Raw genomic sequence first — 20,177 nt, 5'->3', positions numbered from 1 at the left:
AACCAGAAATTAAAAAAGACTTTTTTAAATGAAGAGTTGAATTTCTAAAACATATTTCATAGTTACGAGAACTTCTGTTTTTATTTGTAATAGTGCTACAAAGTTTAAAAATGATACTGAAACTAAATTTGTGAAAAATTTCCCAGTTTTCCTAAGTAGTTAAATACCTCCTCAAATTTTGCACAATTTGTCCTGTGACATAGTAGGGCCATGTACATTATTATGTAAAAGCTGTAACCACGTAGAAGCTTTAATCTAGCCTATGCTTAAACTGAAAAAAGTAACAAAATTTCCAAAAATGTCCAATTTATTATACTTATTAGTTGCTAGATTTTCACCATTGCAAAGATAATGTAGTATTTAGTTTTCTTTATGTTATTAATGCTCTTGGGTCAAGGAAATTCTGAATTTTAGAAGGACAAGTGGTGAAAGTATTTTAAAGGTACAAGTAAAATCAAACTGAAATACTATTAAATTTCATATCTATAGTTTGTTTTACTTTTTTTGTTTTTTTCAGAACCAGGGATTGAACTCAGGCCCTTGTGCTTGCCAGGGAAGCACTTATTCTACTGAGCCAGTGTTTTACATTTAAAAGCACGAGTTTGCAAATTTAAATATATGAGGAAAGCCTATAAACTTTAAATATTTCCTGAATATGTTTTTGCTCTTATTTTTTCTCATGCTATCCTTTCATCCAAGGTAGAATTGTGATATTTTGTAAAATATGTTACACATTCCATTTTATAAACATATATCTTTTTCATGGACAGTAGTCTCTTCTTGTCATGTATTACTGTAGATAAGAATAAGCCTTCTAAGTGCTGATGAGATAGCTCACTAGGTGCCTGCTTTGGCAATCACAGGGACCAGGGTTCAATCCCTGGTCCCCCAGGCCCCGGTGGCCCCGCCCCCAATGAACCAGTCCAGGCGTGGTGGCACCTGCCTGCAATCCAAGTGTTGGGACGGTTGAAAACAGGAGGATCACTACAAGTCTGAGCTGTGTAGTGAGAGCCTATACCAAATCTATAAATGAAAATAAAAACAACCATAAACCTTCTATACCACCCTGTATCCTGCCATTCTGTACATTTTATTTTATTTTTTTATTCTTTGGCAGAACCGGGGACTGAACTCAGAGCCTTGCGCTTGCTAGTCAAGCGCTTATTCTACTGAGCTACCTCCCCAGTGCCACATTATTTTTTTTATTAAGCATAGGTAAAACAATGCATTCACACTCCTATATATAAAAAGAAAATAACAATGCTTTTTATTAAACTGTCCTTCAATGTTCTCTTTCCTTGCAGCTGAATGTGGTGCATCTGCAACAAATAATGAAGGGATTTTGCTTTCTCCAAATTATCCACTCAACTATGAAAACAACCACGAATGCATTTACAGCATTCAGGTTCAAGCAGGAAAGGGAATCAACATCTCAGCCCGAACGTTTCATTTAGCACAAGGAGATGTTCTTAAGGTAGGTAACCTTCGATATGTTTGTATTACGAGTGTTCTTTAAATCATTTTGTATGAGGGCCAGGGAGATGGCTCAGCGGAATAAGCGTTTCCCTGGCAAGTGCAAGTACCTGAGTTCAATCCCCGGTTCTGCAAAAAAAAAAAAAAATCATTATTGTACACATAATAAATTTACATACATGTAAACACATATGTAATAAGCTAAAACTTTATGCAGCAATTCCTACATATCTATTATTCTTTTAATAAGAACAGAGTGGTTGTTTTCAGTGTTTATTTTTGTAGAAAAAGATAAGTTTTTATTTTATAATTTGTATCTTTTCATATCTCAGTAACAACAAAATAAGAAAATTTTCAAATACAATTTCTCATTTGGAAAATGTGATATATAAAATAGAATTAACATATGAACAGTCATTTGAGAATTATAATGATGTTTGTTTTCATTCTGAAGTAAGACAATTATCTGTTGATCTATCAGGAATTATTTGCATTTCAGGACCAGCCAATTAGCTCAGCGGATTAAAGGGCCTGCAAGCAGGCGCAGGGCCGGGGTTCAATCCCAGTGCCTGCTGTGCCGGCCATAATCCCAGCTCTTGGGAGGCTGTAAACAGGCAGATCACTATGAGTCCGATCTAGTAGTGAGACCCTGAACACCCTGTAGACCCTTCCCTAAAATACAGGAAGAAAAAAATACAAAAAAAATTGACAGTAGGTTTGTCTTCCGAGTTACCAAACGGGGGGAACTGCAGGAAAGCAAAGAGAGCTTGAAGCATCACTACTCTGGATCTGTGCACATGTGTTTGGGAGAGAAAACTCAGAAAGTTTTCCCCCCAACCTGAGGGCATGGCGTGGCGGATGATAAGGGAAGGCAGGGGGAAAAAAACCATTCAGGGTCTTCAGGAGAGTTCACTGGCTGCTGGGTGCGCAGTGCAGAGGGCAGGCGGGCGTCCACCGCTGGGTTATTGCTTTCCCAGTGGCAGAGGCCGCTTGTCTCCCCGGAGCTCACCTCTCAGCTACTCCGTAGGAGACGGAGTCACGCAGGAGTCCAGGGAGTTGGCTGCAGACACTAGGGTCTCACCAGCCCCGCACCCGGGGTTCTGTCATTGTTCCCCCCACCAGGGGTAAGATGCATAGCTCTATCTCAAAGGTTTGAACCGGAGGATAACTCATTTGTTCTTTTCTTAACTCCCCGAAGGAATGAATATCTAGCTTGTTGGAAACCGACTAGCGTGTGCTCTTTGGTTCTTTTCATATATGATATGGCAGGAAGACTCAAGGTCTTTCTTCACCCTCACTTGTAATAAATCGTTTAATTATTAGAGTAGATGCTTATTCTTCTTAGGCTTTAAGAGATCAACAGTAAATGGTTGTTGCAAGACTGATGGGATGAAATCGGAATACCCTTCAGAAAGACTATATTTTTGTTCCTCCTCTGATGTTTCATTTTCTAACAAAGACTAAGCACTAGGCTTAGATAAAATAACTTAGCAGCTTCAGAAATTTGACACCATCTTTTTACCCCAGCTGGCATTACATAGTTAAAGAATTATTTCTTATGCAAAATGTAGACTCAGTGAGTGATTACAGGGAAGAGGCGGCATATCTTGAAACTGGTCCTGAGAATCTGAGAGAGCATTTGGAAAAAACAAGGGCACACTAATGACAAAGAAGATAGGTGAAAGACCCAAATAATCATACTCCTGCAGAGCTAGGAGGAGGAAACGATTTTCTTGTTTCCCGTGACGCACAATTTTGAAGTTTTTCTCCTATCCATAATGAAAGTTTGGAATAGTATTTGTGAGAGTGAATGGTTAAAGTTTCAGTAGAGAGATGAATTTTAAATGTAACTATTACTAAAAAAATTATATTAAAAATTAGGCTGTATTCAAATTAATATTAAATTAATTTAGAATTAAATCATATTTTAAATAGCAACTAAGACCTTCAGGAAGCCAGCTAAAAATCAAAACAGTCACCTATGTGGAAGTTCCACATCAACAAGCTGAGGCTAAGCTGTTTATCTGAACTTCTAGAAAATCATGATTTCAGATAATAACCAAATTTTCCAAACAGGCCAGATTCAGTGGGCAGGATAATAACATCCCCTTTGTACTAATCCTTCCGTCAAGGGTGTCAATCGAAAGAGGCTGATGTTAACTGATCATTTTTGTTATGTATCTCCCTGTTTCCGCCTCACCAAGAACCTTACAACAATCAGTCTGCTTTTGTGTTTCTTTCTTTCCGCCTTCTTCAGCCCCTCCCTGTTTATAAAACCAGCTTCATTTGTTCAGCCCATCAGGCAATTTATTCTGTTTTGTGGAATGAAAAGTTAAAGGAGTCTAGATTAGAATGCTAAGCCAATTAAAATCATTACACTAAATTGTTGTTATTCTTGCCCTGTGGTAGAGACGGTCTATTATTGCTGTATCCCTAGGGGTGCCTCTTTTCTGTTGCCGCTTTCCATAGTACTTGGATAGCTGGATACATATTGTTTGTAGATTCTTTACAGCACAGGAATCAGCATGCAAACACTATACTTCCTAGATGGATGTATTATTATTATTATTATTATTATTATTATTATTATTATTATCAGAATGGCCCTTGCGCTTGCCAGGGAAGCACTTACTCTACTGCCGTCCCCCCAGCCCCTGGATGCATTATTTTGTTCATTATCTTGGGTTATGTAGAAGTGGGTTGTGTCAATAGCTATGATATTGGAAATAGCACAAGCTATTGATCATTTCAACATTAGAGTTTAGTAAGGAAGCTGCTCATCTTGTTGGAAATCCATTAAATTTGGATATCACCAGGCTTTGATGATGCTCTTTTCATTTTACAGGAAAAAACTTAAGCATGCAGTGCTCATTTTGGAACTTCTTTTATTAATTGCATTTATATTTTATATACAGAAAAGTGTGGCAATGAACGCACCTGATCTTGTCTAATCTCTGAAGCTAAGCAGGGTTGGGCCTGGTTAGTACTTGGATAGGAGAAAAGTTTGGCAAAATTGAAAGCATTCTGTAAGAATTATTTATCTATATGAAATCTTCAATACTATTGAATATTTTATTAGTAATTTTAATATTGCATGCTATACCCCCTTAAAGTCAAGGGTTGGAAAACAGCAGTTTTGGACCAAATTGAGCTTCACAAGTTGTTGTTTATTTGTTTGTAGAGATGGGCTTCCCCTATATTGTCTAGGTCACCCAGCACCCTTAGACCCATGTGATCCTTCAGACTCGGCCTCTTCTGGGGACAGTAGACATTCCACTACTGGTGTGACACCCTATTTGGAAATAAAATGTTGGGAGAAAGCCATCATTATTCATTCATTTATTGTTTGTGGCTATTTTTGTATCACAATGGTACATCCAAATATGGTGACAGAAACAGGATTGTTCTGCAAAGCCTACGATGTATACCATCAAGCCCTTTTCAGAAAGTTTGGCAATTTCCTATATCAGTAAATATTGTTTTAAGAAGAAATACAAATGAGAATGCATGTTTGCCAGACTTGCTTGAGAACAGATGCAACTTTTCCATCTTCCACACCCTGGCATGCGTCCTCGCACATGTCGCTGCCAAGCGGGCTTCCTTGTCCCGGCCATCCTTGCTTACTGCCTAGCTCAGAAGCACGTGCTGAAGGTCCACAGAGCAGTACACCTTGTTCACCTCAGAAGACCCTTGGATTTATATCCATACTTGAGGTCAGAAATATGAACTAATTTTTCGCGAGACACAGGCCTTTTATACAGAGATGAAACTACAGCTCTGATTTTACTGAAAGTCCTGGAAGCTGATTACCTGTTATGCCATCGACTTTCTTCCTTAGTGAAATGTGTGAAGTCATTTAATTGAAGATAAATGATATACAGCTAATAAAATAACTAATTAAATACAAATGCAATTATTTTACTTTGTTTCATATTATTTTTGAAGAAAGTAAGTTTTAGAACAAAGCTTATTTAATCTTTCTGATTAAACACTGATTTTTTTTCATTCAGACTTTCACAGTTATTTTTATTTTAAAAAGCTGATTTAATTTTCTAAATTACAATCTTTAAAGCAAGTGACCATGTAAGAAAATTCTAGTATCCTGGTGGAAGAGGGCTTAAGGTTGAGGTTTGAATCATTTTACATAGGTGAATATGTAATTTATTTTCAATCTTTAATTTGCTTTCTGCTTCTAGATTTAAAGAACATCTTACCTAACTCATGAAAAAAATGAGTGAGAATATGTCTTCTGCTCTTACATTTATTATATCCCTCTCAACAAGTGTTTTGAATGAGAGCAGTTTGCCATAATAAAGTTTCACCTGACAGATTTAAAAAGGTCACACACCGTAATTAATCTAAGCCTCTGATCAGGTTTGATAATTAAAATATGGCAATGTTAAGCTCCACTTCTTTCTGGTGTACTATAAGCAAATGAATTGCAACCTTTAATAAATTACAACCATTAAAGAGTATCATTAATTTTAGAAAAATGTTCGTTGCTATCCATGATATTAACTCTTACCATCAATGTAACAATAATGTTTTAAGAAATAGGGCCAAATAAATGAAACTGTATCTAAAGGTCTGAATTTTAGTTAGGACAGGAAAATGAAAAGCAGCAGTCTCAAATACAATTTCTATGTAGCTCTAATCAGACTCAGCTTAATTGCTGTAAACTATAAATTAACTTTGCATAGTGAAGCACGTGGTATTCCTTTTGCTTTCTTGTCTGTATATTTGCATTTGTGCCCATGGTAAAAGCAGTTTGTCTCTGATTACACCACTGCTCTATTCTTCCTTGTCCTTTGTGCTTTCATATGATGTATTTCAATATATCTGAATGATTTTATTTCCTGTTAAATAGCATTGACCTATAAAAATTTTTTTAAAAAAATACCTTAAAATTGACTCTTGTGTTTTTCATTTTGGTTGAGTGATTGTAAATAGGATTTTAATAGTTTATATTTCAATGAGTAGGCCTCATCTTATAGTGAAACTTATATGATATTTATTTTCTACCTTTTGATGGTATATGTTGAGTAAATTGTAGCTTAGTAGAGTTTAGTAGTGAATTAGGTTCTCAGGTGAATTTAAGAGGATTATATTGTAAAGCACAGTTTCTTTTATTATATTTTTCTTTCAGTGGTAATTTTTAAATATGTCTTAAAGTTTCCTACATAGAAAAGAAGTATAAGTGGATTAAAACTAGATTTGATGAAAGTATCTCTAATGTGAAAAGCAAAATTGGGTTGTTTTTAAACTAATCTTCAAGTAAAGAATGATGTTTTCTTAGTCTTACCCACCAAACCCCGTCAAAATGTGAAACTAAATACATATTGAATATTTTTGTTATGTTTTACATTGCGATATATAAAATTCATTTAAGCCTGTGATAGCAATAAGGAAACATGAAATCTCTTAGTAAAATCCATGATTAAAGTAATTCAATAATCAGAGACAGACCAAACTAAAGACCTCATGCGACAATTAAAGGGGAAGTTTTAAATTTAGTCATAACTATTTTAAAATACTGAGAAGTCTCGCATGGAATACACATGTAATCCTAGCTACTAAGAAGGTTGAGACCGGAAGACCACAAGTTGGAGGTCATCTGGAGCAACTTGACAAAACGCGGTCTTAAACAGATGGAGTGCAGTGGAGTGGAATCAAAGGGAGAAGAGTGGAATGTAATGGAAGAATGAAATAGAGTAGGATAGGATAGGATAGGATAGGATAGGATAGGATAGGATAGGATAGGATAGGATAGGATAGGATAGGATAGGATAGGATAGGATGGGATAAGATAGGATAGGATAGGATAGGATAGATATGGAATAGAAGAATGGACTGGGAGTAGAGCTGAGTAGTACTTACCTAACATGCAAGAGACCCTAACAGCATCCACAAACAAACAAGCAAACAAACACAGTACTAAGAAAACTTTAGAAAATATAAAGTATGCTACACCCCAGATAAAAGGCTTTGTGAACTTGACTGATGGTTTTGAATTTTAAGATATTAATAGAAGACCTGAGAGACGTTAATTGGTGCAGACAACCCAGTTGGCACTAATAAACATCAGTAGGAGACTTTGTAGAATACAAGGGAAAGACCCATGTCAATTTTGAAAAAAAATTGCAGTACAATTTTGGAACATTACTGTGCAAACAATAGGTGTTCCAGGTTGGCAGGGAGATAGACATGTACCAACGAAATAACAAAAACACTTGACTATTTTCCTAAATTAATGAAAATCTTTATCCTACAGGTATAAAACATACACTATTTTATTTGAAAAATGCAGATATCAAAAGTATAATAGGAATTGCTCAAGTTTGCAAATGAGCATGACATCAATATTAATGTGATAAAGATAATTTATAAAACTAACAATTGTACATGAGTTTTTATCAATGATATAAAATGTATTCTAAGTAGATTCTTCAGTTTAACTTTAAGACAAAACACAAAAAATGTATCGTGCCATAAGTGCTACTAATCAAACATTCCTTAGGGTGACCTCTGAAACTCTTCTCTTCAGTGACATCATTCTTACAAATTCCACTTTAGGGGAACACCGTGACTGTGCCACATCAGTGGAGTAGAAATCCAGTGACATAGTTTTTCCTCTAATGTCAGGTAATGGGTAAATTAAGACAATCATTGAGGCAAGAAGCAAATAAGTTTGAACAGAATTGCTCAAGTTTTTCATTGCAGCAGTATCTGCCTAGGGAACCCCAAACTCCACTCCAGGGAAGAAAATGTCAGGGAAGATTTGCCTAGAGGGGGCTAGGGATTTACCTCAGTGACAGAGTGGTTGTCTTACATGACTGAAGCCTGAGGTTCAATCCCTCACAGCAAAACTCAACAGATTTGCTAGGTAGAATTGATCCTTGGGGTACCACAGACCATTGACACATCTAAACTGTTACTGCTCCCCAGAAACAATTGTCACTGACTCGAGGGTAATAAAGACAACATTGAGAATGAATATCATAAAGGAAAATGAATGGCATTATGCATTCTTGACAAACTATGAGATTATTCACTGCAAAATTTAAAAATATAATCTAGAAATACATAAGCATGTTGCAACAGAAATCCCGTAATTTGAAAACATACTGAAATGCAAGTATTGTAAGCCCACGGGATCCCATGTAGAGGGCTGTTTATTTCTTCAATAATCATAGTTAAAACAAAGCACCTTGTACTAACTATGTTTAGAAAAGCTTCATTTCATCAATATGGGGACAGGAGAACAGATTGTCATAGTTCCAAGGCATGTCTATCAGTAGAAACAATCTATATTTAAGAGACGTCTGTAATTCATTGATAAAGGAAAGACAGATAAAAGTGTGAGAAGTTTAACCTTCAAAAGAATAATTATAATGTAAAAATGACTAGGAATTGGCTATTCCTGCCACCTTTACATTTTAACTTTATTATGTTTTGCAGATTTATGATGGAAAAGATAAAACGACACATCTGCTAGGTGCTTTTACTGGTGCATCTATGCGGGGACTCACACTTAGTAGTACTTCCAATCAGCTCTGGTTAGAATTTAATTCTGATTCTGAAGGGACAGATGAAGGCTTTCAACTTGTCTACACCAGTAAGTATTTTGGAAGAATCAAAAAGTAAAATACTGATGCTGAATGTGTACTAAGTTACTGCAGCATGAAAGGTGAAGTAACATGTAATAGTTGAGTATCAATGTGCTGTTTACAACTGCCTTCTCCATGTACAACTTAATTGGACCCTTTGCCATCCTTACAACTGAATCAACTAAGGTTCAGAGAGGTTAAATAAGTTGTGAACTCTGGCTTTATTTAGTTATGTGTATTTTAGATAGCAGGAATCTTCCTATCAATGGACAAGAAATGCAACCAAGTTCCTTAACAGATGTCCATGTTCTCACCTCCTGGCCAACTGCAGACAAAGCATGTGCAGGGATCAGTGTCATCGTCATTGATGACAACTACATGGGATCCAATGACTTCAAACTAAAATTTGCCTAACAAGTTTAGTTTGCTGTGGCTTTGTGTTGAATTTCCTTATTAACGTATCGTTGCAGACTTGTTATATCAATATTAACTATTCTTTTTTAAAAAATTTTATTGAGAAAGAAATGGCAATGAGACAATTTCAAAACCGATTAGTAGGATGGCTGCAATAATTGATACATTGCATATTGTTGGCTTCTTAGTGGTTATTTCTAGTACAAGATGCAGACATGATATCCTGTCTACAAACACTATTAGAACAGATTTTTCTATTCATTGAATTAAGAGAAAGTAACTGTATATCTATCCTAACTTTTTTTTTTTTTTTTTTTTTTTTGGCAGAGCCGGGGATTGAACTTAGGCTCTTGCGCTTGCCAGGGAAGTGCTTATTCCACTGAGCCATCTCCCTGGCCCCATATCCTAACTTTTGAATGTACAGATACAAAATGGTCCTTCATTTGTATTCCCTTTTTTTGTTTAGTTTTGTAAGAGATGGGTATTCCATTGCTATTTAAATATTGTAGAAGCACGAATTGAGCAAAATATTCCTATATAGTCCAGTAGTCCATAATAGAACTGGGTTTTCCGCAGGACTGGCAGTGTCAGAGTTGTTGACTTCAGCTTTTCACAGCTCAGCATATGAATATGGCTTTACATTTTATACTTTGTTTTGATATTTTCTGCTGGATGGTTAACATCTAGCTAAAGCAAGACCTATGTCACAATAAATATAGCTTTTGTATGTGATAAGTTCAGTCAAATCCCCTCAGGATTTATCCTGAAACCCTGTACTGCAATTTGTAGATCCCTTGTCATTGTCAGCCATGTGGATGAGTCACAGCCATTGTTTGACCAATTTGCTCTCTGTGAAAGCCTAAGAGAATGTTTTCTCTTCATGTGACTCTCCTTAGACACACTCTATATCATCAATTACTTTCCTCTGTGCCCCTATAATCTCCTTAATCAGAAAATTTGGGACACAACTGAGTTACATGATGTTACAGTACAGGTTTTCCTATGTCCTGACTCCTCACTGACCATGAAAGGCTAGGGCCAAAACTTTGGCTGTCCTTGCAGCCCTTCTTTTTCTCTAGATTTTGGTCTGTAAACTTAGGTTGTTAACCTTCCAGAATAGAAGCGTATTATTATTACCCTACAGCACAGGCAGTTGAGCTTAATCTATCTGTCTGAATTTCAAACATCTTAGATATAACATGGAACAGGTATTTTCTATTAAGTATTGATATGTTAAACTTTAAGTCCCTACAGACTATGAAGAAAAAAAAATTTTTTAAAATTAAAAAAATAGGAATGTTAGCTATTCTGATCAAGAGTGGAAGTTCAAGGATTGATAATTCTAGGTAGACAATTACATTGATGGCTATATGAATTAAATGAAAGAAATTTACTAGCGTCATGATGTAAGGAATAAGATACATCAGTGGCAAAAAAATATTTTCAAAACTGTGTAAAGTTTCTATGTAACAAAGTTACATAGTGGTAACAAAATAAAGTACATGTAAAACAAATGGATACCTTTTTGTTTAATAAATTTGCAATCTGTCATATCAAATTGGTGGTTGGAAGTTTAGAATATTCACTTAAATTGAAGTGCCTGCAAGCAGGTGCAGGGGCTGGAGGTTCAGTCCCTGGGCCTGCTATGCTGGCCCCACCCCCAGGGTGTGATAAGACTACAATTGAGAAGACTGGTTGTGGTGGAGCGTGCCTGTAATCCCAGTTCTTGGGAGGCTGAAAACAGGCAGATCATTATGAATCTGATCTAGTAGTGAGACCCTGAACACTCTGTAGACCCTTCCCTAAAATACAAAAAACAAAACAAAACAAAGAAAAATCAATATAGTGAAATTAGCTAAGTAGCAGTATTCAGAAGTCTTCACTGGAAAAGACTCATATTTATCTGATCCCTTATACACTTTCTCAAGCGGTCAGTTGAGTGGAAATACAAGTAGGGAATTAAAAACGTTATTATATCAAAGGATAACATTGGGTCTTAGAGGGAATTTAAAAGTAATGATTGCTTGTCAAAATATTCTGTCTCACTGGTATGAGAAATAGAAGTGAGGAAAATTAATGATACATTATGTTAATATATTTGGGTCCAGAGTACTGTGAGGCTACCTTTGCTACTAGTTTATTTTAATGCTTTCCCAACCTGTGTTAGAATTGTCAATTCATGGGTATTAACAAAGCTTAGGTGAACAAGGTAAATACTGTATGCATATGTTGAAATCCTCTGTGTATACAAAGAGATTTCTCAGGAGTCTCGCCGCAAGAAAACTATCTAACCAAATGGTGTCTGCAGCTCTTATTGTAAGATGGACTGAAAATAGTGCTACTGAGTACTATTGCTCATATATGATTTTTGTGATGTTACAGAGGCAGTTATTTAAAACTCATTGTTTTCTTTGTTCTGTATTTTCTAAAGGATTGCTGCCAATTTAAGGTTTTGTTGCAAATAGTAGCACAATGTTTTCCTAATGGTCTTTCTTAGTTCTGCTGCTTTGTGGTATTTTTTTTTTTTGCATTTTTTATTGTCTGAAATATTTCCATGAAAGAGGAATCCTAGATCCCCTTTTCTAACACATAAAATCTGTGTAACAAGATTATTGGTACAAAGATAATAGGAATTGTTAGATATACTTTCACTGAAAATTGTATCATTGGTCAGTGGTCTGGAATAAGTAAAATCATTGACTTTACTGTCAATAATGTGAGCTATAAGATGTCAAGGAAGAAAATCCTTTATAAAAATGTTTGGAATACTTCCCTTAAGGACTGGGTATACATTACACCTTGTGCATTATAAATATTTTAAATTATTCAATTGAGAAGAAGCCATAACAGCAATTACTCTTTCAGAAGGACAAATGCATTTCTATGAATCATTTTCAGTCTCAAAACTGAAACTAAGATATTTCACTCTCCAATTTGGTACTAAACAGTTCACAGAGTACTGCTGCAGGGCACCTCTGGGGATCACAAGTTCAGTGCATGATGCTGCAGTTTTGGGACCAGGATCCCTACCATGGACGAAGGGCCTGTTGTCATTCCTAAGCATTGCCTCTTATGCTTTCATTGGAAACTCTTGTGCATACCTGCATTTGTCTAGAGTAAACCACAGATTTTTTTTAACTTTGAAAGTTTGCTCTCATCCTCCTAGTGCATATTCTTCATGCTACAGCTGCAGCACCCATGTGCAGGTGGCTTTCTCTTTAGAGCATGCCTTCCCACTTCGGCACTGTATGAGCTGCTGAGATCCATCTGAGATCCATCTCAGACATTTCCCACTGACACTGGGAGCCATAATCAGTTAGCATTTTGACATTTGTACTTGGTTGGTTCCATATACAACTGACATGACAGTTATCACGTTGCTGTGTGATTATACTTCTTTCCAAATATATTATTGTGCATAGCTCTTAGGCGAATATTTCATTTGAGTTCGACTGTATCCTTTTTCATAATCCTGGTAATTTAAAGTGTGGTTTGAATACTAATCTTATACAATCCTTTTGTAGTGCCAGAAGGTTGTATTGGGCCTCATTTTAAATATTCATAAATGTTTAGAAGCAATAACTAGTTCCTGAATATTGGACAGTGTGTGTAAGATGTTCGAATATACAGGGAAGAAAGAAAAGAGTATGTTCTAGTGTTCGATTCCCTGACATAGTTATATGCGAGACAACTTCCAACCTGTCTCTTCCATGGTATGTTTCTCTTGCAAAATTTCCCATGTTGTTCTTGTAATATCCTGACAAGTGCAGAAAAGACCCCAGCATCACACTGAGAGAGTCAAAATAGGAGAAGGAGGTTTCGCAAAGAGGGTGGGGTAAGGTTTTCTGAGGATGTAGTGTTAAAAGTGGAGTTTGTGATTCCTAGAAAATAATGTGGAAGAAAATTCCTGGCAAATAGGATGAGAGATCACAAAGACTCAGAAGAACATAAGCAATTTCAGGGCAAAAAGTTCAATTAATATTACTCGTTCATGCCTAGATTCTTTTTTTTTTTTTTTCAGAACCAGGGATTGAACTCAGGCCCCTGCTCTTGCCAGGCGAACGCTTATTCTGAGCTCTCTCCCCAGCCCCTGTTCATGCCTAGATTCTTCTCACAATTTTAATTTTTAATGGTCACTCTTTTTTGCTATTACAAGTTGTTTTGAGTTAGTTACACCTACTTATTTTCAGTTTTAGATAAACTGCATTGCATTTGTCTGATGTAAACTAAGTAAATAGATAAGTTACCATGAGCCGTGAGGGTGCATTACATTTCAATTGTCTTATTACTCCATTCATTATGTACTTTATAAGACTACTAACTAGATGCACAGAGCGGAGGTTGAAATACTGCTCTTTGCTTCAAGGAATAGAAAATCTAACCATGGCTTAAGCAACGAAGATATTTTGTTCGTTTAAGAAGTGAAGAGAGAGAAGGCTAAGTCATAATCCAGTGGCTCGACAAAATTGGAAAGGACCTGTGTGTGTGTGTGTGTGTGTGTGTGTGTGTGTGTGTGTGTGTGTGTGTGTGTGTGGTGTGGTTTTGCTATGTTATTTTTGTTTTGTTCTGGTCACCAGTCATCGCTGCGACTCTGGGCTTGTTTAAGACAGAAAGAGGATCAGGTGGTACCAAATGCGCACGCCTCTCTTACCAGCAGCATAAAATCTTTCCATTAAGCTCTTTCAGCCACCCCTTACCTCCCTGCATCCAAAGCCAGACCATATAGTTATGCCTTAATTTTTCAAGATGGTAAGCTGCAGAAGTATTTGTCAGACGAAGTAATGGACATAGCTTTAAACAACCAGGACATGTTGCTGGATAAATTTTAGGTGGGAACAAAGTCAAAATGTTGCTTGTGAGGTGGAAGAGGAGAAAAGGAAAGCAAAACACCATGTTTACTGTAATTTATGATTGTCAATGTTATTCCAAAAAATATTGTGTTCAAACATATTGGACATAATATCTATCTGGGTCTCAGTGACACCATGAATTACAGAAACTTAGAGCCTCTTAGGAAAGAATTTTGCTCACCCCTTGACAATACTTTTAGCTATGCTACACTAAGAAGGCAGTAAGTTTGTCTCATCTTCCTCCACCACTAAATAAATACATGCATAGGTATCAGGTAAAAAAAAAAAAAAAAAACCTTCACTTCACTCCATAGGAAAACTGACCTTAATTTTATAAATGAGCTGGATCTATGTAGTCTTGGTCATTAGAACTATTAAGAAAAACCTCATGGTGTCTTCTGGAAGATATTCTTATTTTCCTGTGTATCAGTAAGTCCCTTGCCATCTCTACTTGGGTTAGACCAAGTGCTGGCAGCTGTGCAGCTTGAATAAGGGCCATCTATGGGTCAAAGGTGGCTGGACCATGGTGATCACTAGGGAATGGAACTGTGCTTCCATTCCTCAAAACCTCAGAATGAATGCATCTCCTCCTGTAGACCCTGCCACCGTTCCTCACTTTTCTCAAAAAGTGATTGCCAGTTACACTCCAGAGGAAGAGTACCTTCAGCTGTTTTAGGTACTCCAAATTGTTGCTGAGATAGCCATTAGGGGAAACTCACAAAGACGTAGCTGAGTTTCTTACACAGTACAGGGCAGGGGGGCAGTTCTATGGCATGTGTGCCCAGCGGGCTGTTGGTATCATGGAAAGTTTTCAAAGGTTCAGTCATTGTAATGATGTCATAAAAAGAGAATATCACATTTTCCTTCTAAAATTGAGAGTAAAGATTAGAAATATCTTCCATTGGACAATATCCTCCTGAAACCCTTACTCTTTTCTGGGTTACCCTGTAATAGGACACAACAAAACCAAGTAGAATACTCTGAACAGAGTCCCCCAGTCTCCCAATGTCCATTTCAAGAATGCATTCCTAAATTTGGTGTGTTTATCCCTGTCTCTCAAGGCTAAGTTGTAGAATTATTTCTATCTGGCTACTTATCTTCTCTATTATGCTTGGGTTGGAACTTATTATTAATTGTCTTATTATAGGAATTCTCTGGTGATAAATTAAATTTCTTTTCCCAGGCTAATGATATATGTTATGAGGACAAAGAGAAAGTGAGGGAGACCAAGTTCCTAACCATGGAAGAGCATCTTCTTGGCAGGGGATGCAGCTCAGTTGTAGAAAAACGGTGCCTCATGTGTGAAGGCCACGCCCTCAGTCTTCACCACCACACAAAAATGAAACTAGCTCTTTGTGGGACAAATGCAAAAGTATCAGGAAGATGAGAGAACTGCTGTGAGAAATACAAAACTAGGCAACAGGATAGCAGGACAAAGGTGGCATTACTGTTTACAATTAGCTCAATGACTCAGTCTTAGAGAAGTCATTTGATTCCTGAATGAGGAGAAAGAAGAATCACACAGAGATCTAAGGGGTAGAGGATTCTACACTGAAAGATCAGCAAGTGTGTGGGTCTAAAAGCAGCAGGACCTTGAATTGCATGGACGGAGCTAAGTAGAATGGAAAAAGGAGAAAGCTGAAATCTCGGGCATGTGGACTGTGGGAAGAGGCTTGGGGAAAAAAAGGGTAATACATGAAAAAAAGAGATAAGAAAAGAAAAAAAAAGTCACAGGACTGTCCTGCTATAATGCTGTAAATGGCGAGATTTCTAAATTTTGGTATTAAAATATGTAAATGTTTATTCATATTTTAAAATATTTTTAAATTTTTTTTCTCCATATTCTGTAGAGACTTAAAGTTCAACATATCAATACCAGATGGAAAATAGCTGTTCCATATTATGCCCCAAATGTTTGATTTTCAGACAGATAGTGAGGTTAAACCCAACTGCATATGTTGTAGGGTAATAATAAACCTCTTCTCTGAAGAGTTAACAACCTAAGTTTGCAGACCAAAAATTAGGGGGAAAAAGGGCTGCAAGGACAGCCAACATTTTGGTCCTAGCCTTTCATGGTCAGTAAAGACTCAGGACATAGGAGAACTTATATCGTAACATGTGACTCAGTTGTGTCCCAAATTTTCTGATCAAGATTATGGGGTCACAGAGCAATGTGATCGATGATGTAGAGTGTGCCAAAGGAGAGTCACATGGAGAGAAAACATTCTCTCAGGCTTTCACAGAGAGCAAATGGGTCAAGCAATGGCCATGGCTCATCCACATGGCTGACACTGACAAAGGATCTGCAAACTGTGGTACAGGGTAACAGGATAAATCCTGTGGGGACTTGACTGACTTTATCAGATACAATAGATACATTTCTTGTGGTATAGGTCTTTCTTTATCTTTGTCTTAACAATCCAGCAGAAAAGTACAAAAACGAGGTATAAAAATTAAAGCCATATTAATATGCTGAGCTGTGAAAGGCTCAAGTCATCAACTTCTGACATTGCCAGTTCTACGGATAACCCACTACTATTATGGACTACTGCACTATATTGGATTGTTTTGCTGAATCCATGCACCTGCAATATTTAAATAGCAATGGAATACTCATCTCTAACAAAACTAAACAAAAAAAGGGGGATATAAAGGAAGGTCCATTTTGTATCTGTATATACAAAATAGGCTAGATATACAGCTACTTTCTCTTAATTTAAGGAGAAGAAAGATTTGTACTAATAGTGCTTGGACAAGATATCATGTCTGCATCTTGTACTGTGAATAACTACTAGGAAGATAACAATATGCAGTGTATTAATTATTGAAACTGTCCTATTAATCAGTTTTGAAACTGTCTCATTGGTATTTCTCAATAAAATTAATAAAAAAAGAAAAGGCAGCAGCATTCAACATTATTAAAATGTTAAACACCAGAGTAAAAACTGCTAATCAGCAGCATTTGTCTACCAACAACGAGGGACAGGCATAAGGGAGCTATTATTACAATCACCGATGAGAAGACGAGGTGAAAACAAACAAATCAAAAAGCGTTGCTTCATTGCAGATTCTTGAGCTCTACTCATTTTAATAAAGACAGTAGAAAGGCATGGATGGGTACTTTCCGCAGCTCTCTATGACAGAGGTAAATTATGCTGTTTTGACGGATTATATCACTGTCTTCTTAAAAGCTGACCTGGAAAATACCCATGATGGCTACCCATTAGGCAGTAAATATTAGCTCAGGTCTTTTCTAATTTCCTATGCACATAACATTTACTAAAAATAAAATTATTCACTGGAGAAATGTCTATTATCCCAAGGGAAAACTTCCAATATGTTTGCATCCTAAGTTTTGTGCCTTAAGTTTATTCAATGATCTAGAGAGTATATGGCCATTTCAACTATGTATCCACATTAAAGATGGACATTAGTTAATTTCAGGTGCTTCTCCTTGTGCAGTAGCCTTACAAATGTACAACAAATTAAGCTATTTCAACTCTTCAGTTTAGTTACCAGAATATTGTTGGTAATGATAACCATAAACTTTAGCTTTATTCTTAGTATAAAACTTCTTTAATGCAAATGCAAGTTGAAAGCAAGTAAATTACAAGGTAGCACAAAGCTGCCACATGTGACTCTGTGGCTTTTGAATAGTTACTTAGATAAATGTGGTACTGTCTTTTTTTTTTGCTTTATATCTTGAAATTAACCAGGAAATAAAGGAAGTATTATAGAGCACAAGGAATTTTAAGAAAAATAATAAAGAAACACATCATAATTATCTGTCATTTACATAAAATACGTAATACAATTGCTTCATACTAGAAAAACAAAAGTATCATTATCATTTTCATGACTTTTATAGAGCAGCTTTATAAATTTGAGCTTAAGTACCTGGTAATTTATACATTGCATAATGGTAATTTCTGGTATGATGAAGACCTGGCACAAGAATAGCAAATTTTTTAAATGCTCAGAAAACAACTGTAACCTAGAATAGTTATGTCTTCAAAGTAGAGAAAATTACTTACAGTGAGGCATAGAACCGAAAGTTTGGTCAAAGATCAATGCAATTCCCATCTTTCTAAGATTTCCTAATTAGGATAGGAACTAAAAATCTACTAACAGAACTTCCCACACTCTCTTGCCAGCAAAGATCTCTGTTTTCATTCTGCCCGTTGAAGGCAGTCAGTCCTGTGACAGCTGCACACAGGGCCGCGGGGCTCTAAGGCGGCAGCAGCAGGTGTGTGGCTGGTACTTCCCTGAACTCCTGGGTTTTCTGAGAGCCAGCAGCAGATTCTCCAATTTCCATTCCCTTCACATTTCCAAAACTGTCAAAGCCTTGAGTTTCTTATACTAAATAACAGCTACTCCCAACATCTAGGTGACTTCTGTGTTCCAGATCAGGCCTTTGCTCTTAATCACGAAATAACAACCATAAGAAAAAGCCTACCACAGCACACGCTACAAGTAAAGATGAGCCATTTTAAAATTTTCTCTTTTTCTTTCTTTTTTCTTCTTTCTTTCTTTCTTTCTTTCTTTCTTTCTTTCTTTCTTTCTTACATGTTTTAGATAGCCTTGCTAAATGAAGACATTTTACAAGATTTTTATGTAACAGAAAAAGATATACTCTCTTCAAAATATTTCTACAAGCCAATAAGAAATGAATGTGTTATTTAATGAATTCTGTATCATTTCCAAAGGTTTTTTTTCCTCCATTACATTGTATTCATTTTTAAAGAAGAAACAAATGTGGCATCTAAATACAATATAGGAAAAAGACAGTTTCACAGTGCCAGAAAACATGTTCTCAAGTGAAAGAAAAACATGCTTGTAACAAAACTGAGAAATACAAGATAAAACCAAACTAATGTACTACTGCACATGCACAAAGTTGATAAAATGTAAAAGAAGTACAACACAAATACCAATGACAATTTGCAGTTAACAAAATTTATAGTTTTAGGATTCTAAATTGGAAAAGCTCATAGACAGTCGTTTAGCAATACCCAGTAAAATTCCATATTTCCATGTTTCTAGAACATACCAATTACACAATTTAGACACCAGAAGGCTAATGGTTTGAAAAAATAATATTCCCTTAAAGCTGATGAAATACACCTTCAAATGAAATTTGTCAGATACAAGATGTAAAGTAGCATGTTTAATAATATTACTTTGTCATGTTCTGTAGGATGAAGCATAGGTCTTAAGTCTGTTAGTTTTCATGGTCAGAATTTTAAACAAGGGCCAGCCAGTTAGCTCAAAGGATTAAAGCACCTGCTTAGGCAGATGCAGTGGTTGGGCTTCGATCCCTGGCCTATTTTGCGGACCCCACCGCTGGGGTGTGCTGGGCTGTGATTGAGACTGGGAGTGGTAGCCCGCACCTGTAATCCCGGTGCTTCGGAGGCTGAAAACAGGAGAATCACTACGAGTCCGATCTCATATAGTGAGACTCTGTAGACCCTGTTCTAAATACATTTTTTAAGGAAGAGGGGCTTGAGAGATAGCTCAGGAGCATAAGTGCTTGCCTGGCAAACTCAAGGGCCTGAGTTCAATCCCTGGTTCCTCAAAACAAACAAAAAAAAAAAAGTAAAATTAAAAAATAAAAAGAATTTTAAACAAAGAACTCAGAATATGTATTGGTCAGCTTCTCCTGAGCTCAGATAACAAGCCTGGCATTCACACTGCAAAGGAGCAGGGGTTACATGTGGCTTACGCTTGGAGAGGCTGCAAGGCAGGTGGAGCCTGTCAGGAGGAGGGCGTGGGAAGACAGCTCTTCACTCCGTGATGGCCTAGGAAGCAGGAGCTAGGCTCCATCTGTTTTATA

General features: G+C 36.6%; 1 protein-coding gene across 1 annotated transcript in view; it reads left to right on the top strand.

The window, feature by feature from the left end:
- The window catches only part of Csmd3 (CUB and Sushi multiple domains 3), a 1,279,636-nt gene that overhangs the window by 894,005 nt on the left and 365,454 nt on the right, over positions 1-20,177 (top strand). Inside the window, exons 26-27 of the mRNA XM_012516661.2 lie at positions 1,305-1,474; positions 8,932-9,088. Coding sequence (XP_012372115.2) covers positions 1,305-1,474; positions 8,932-9,088 — 327 coding nt within the window. The remainder of the gene's footprint in view (positions 1-1,304; positions 1,475-8,931; positions 9,089-20,177) is intronic.

The sequence above is a fragment of the Octodon degus genome, unplaced genomic scaffold (genome assembly GCF_000260255.1).
Source record: "Octodon degus isolate 3935 unplaced genomic scaffold, OctDeg1.0 scaffold00118, whole genome shotgun sequence".
Classification (NCBI taxonomy): domain Eukaryota; kingdom Metazoa; phylum Chordata; class Mammalia; order Rodentia; family Octodontidae; genus Octodon; species Octodon degus.
The sequence above is the reverse complement of the archived record's forward strand: the minus strand, read 5'-3'. Positions and strand labels throughout refer to the sequence as shown.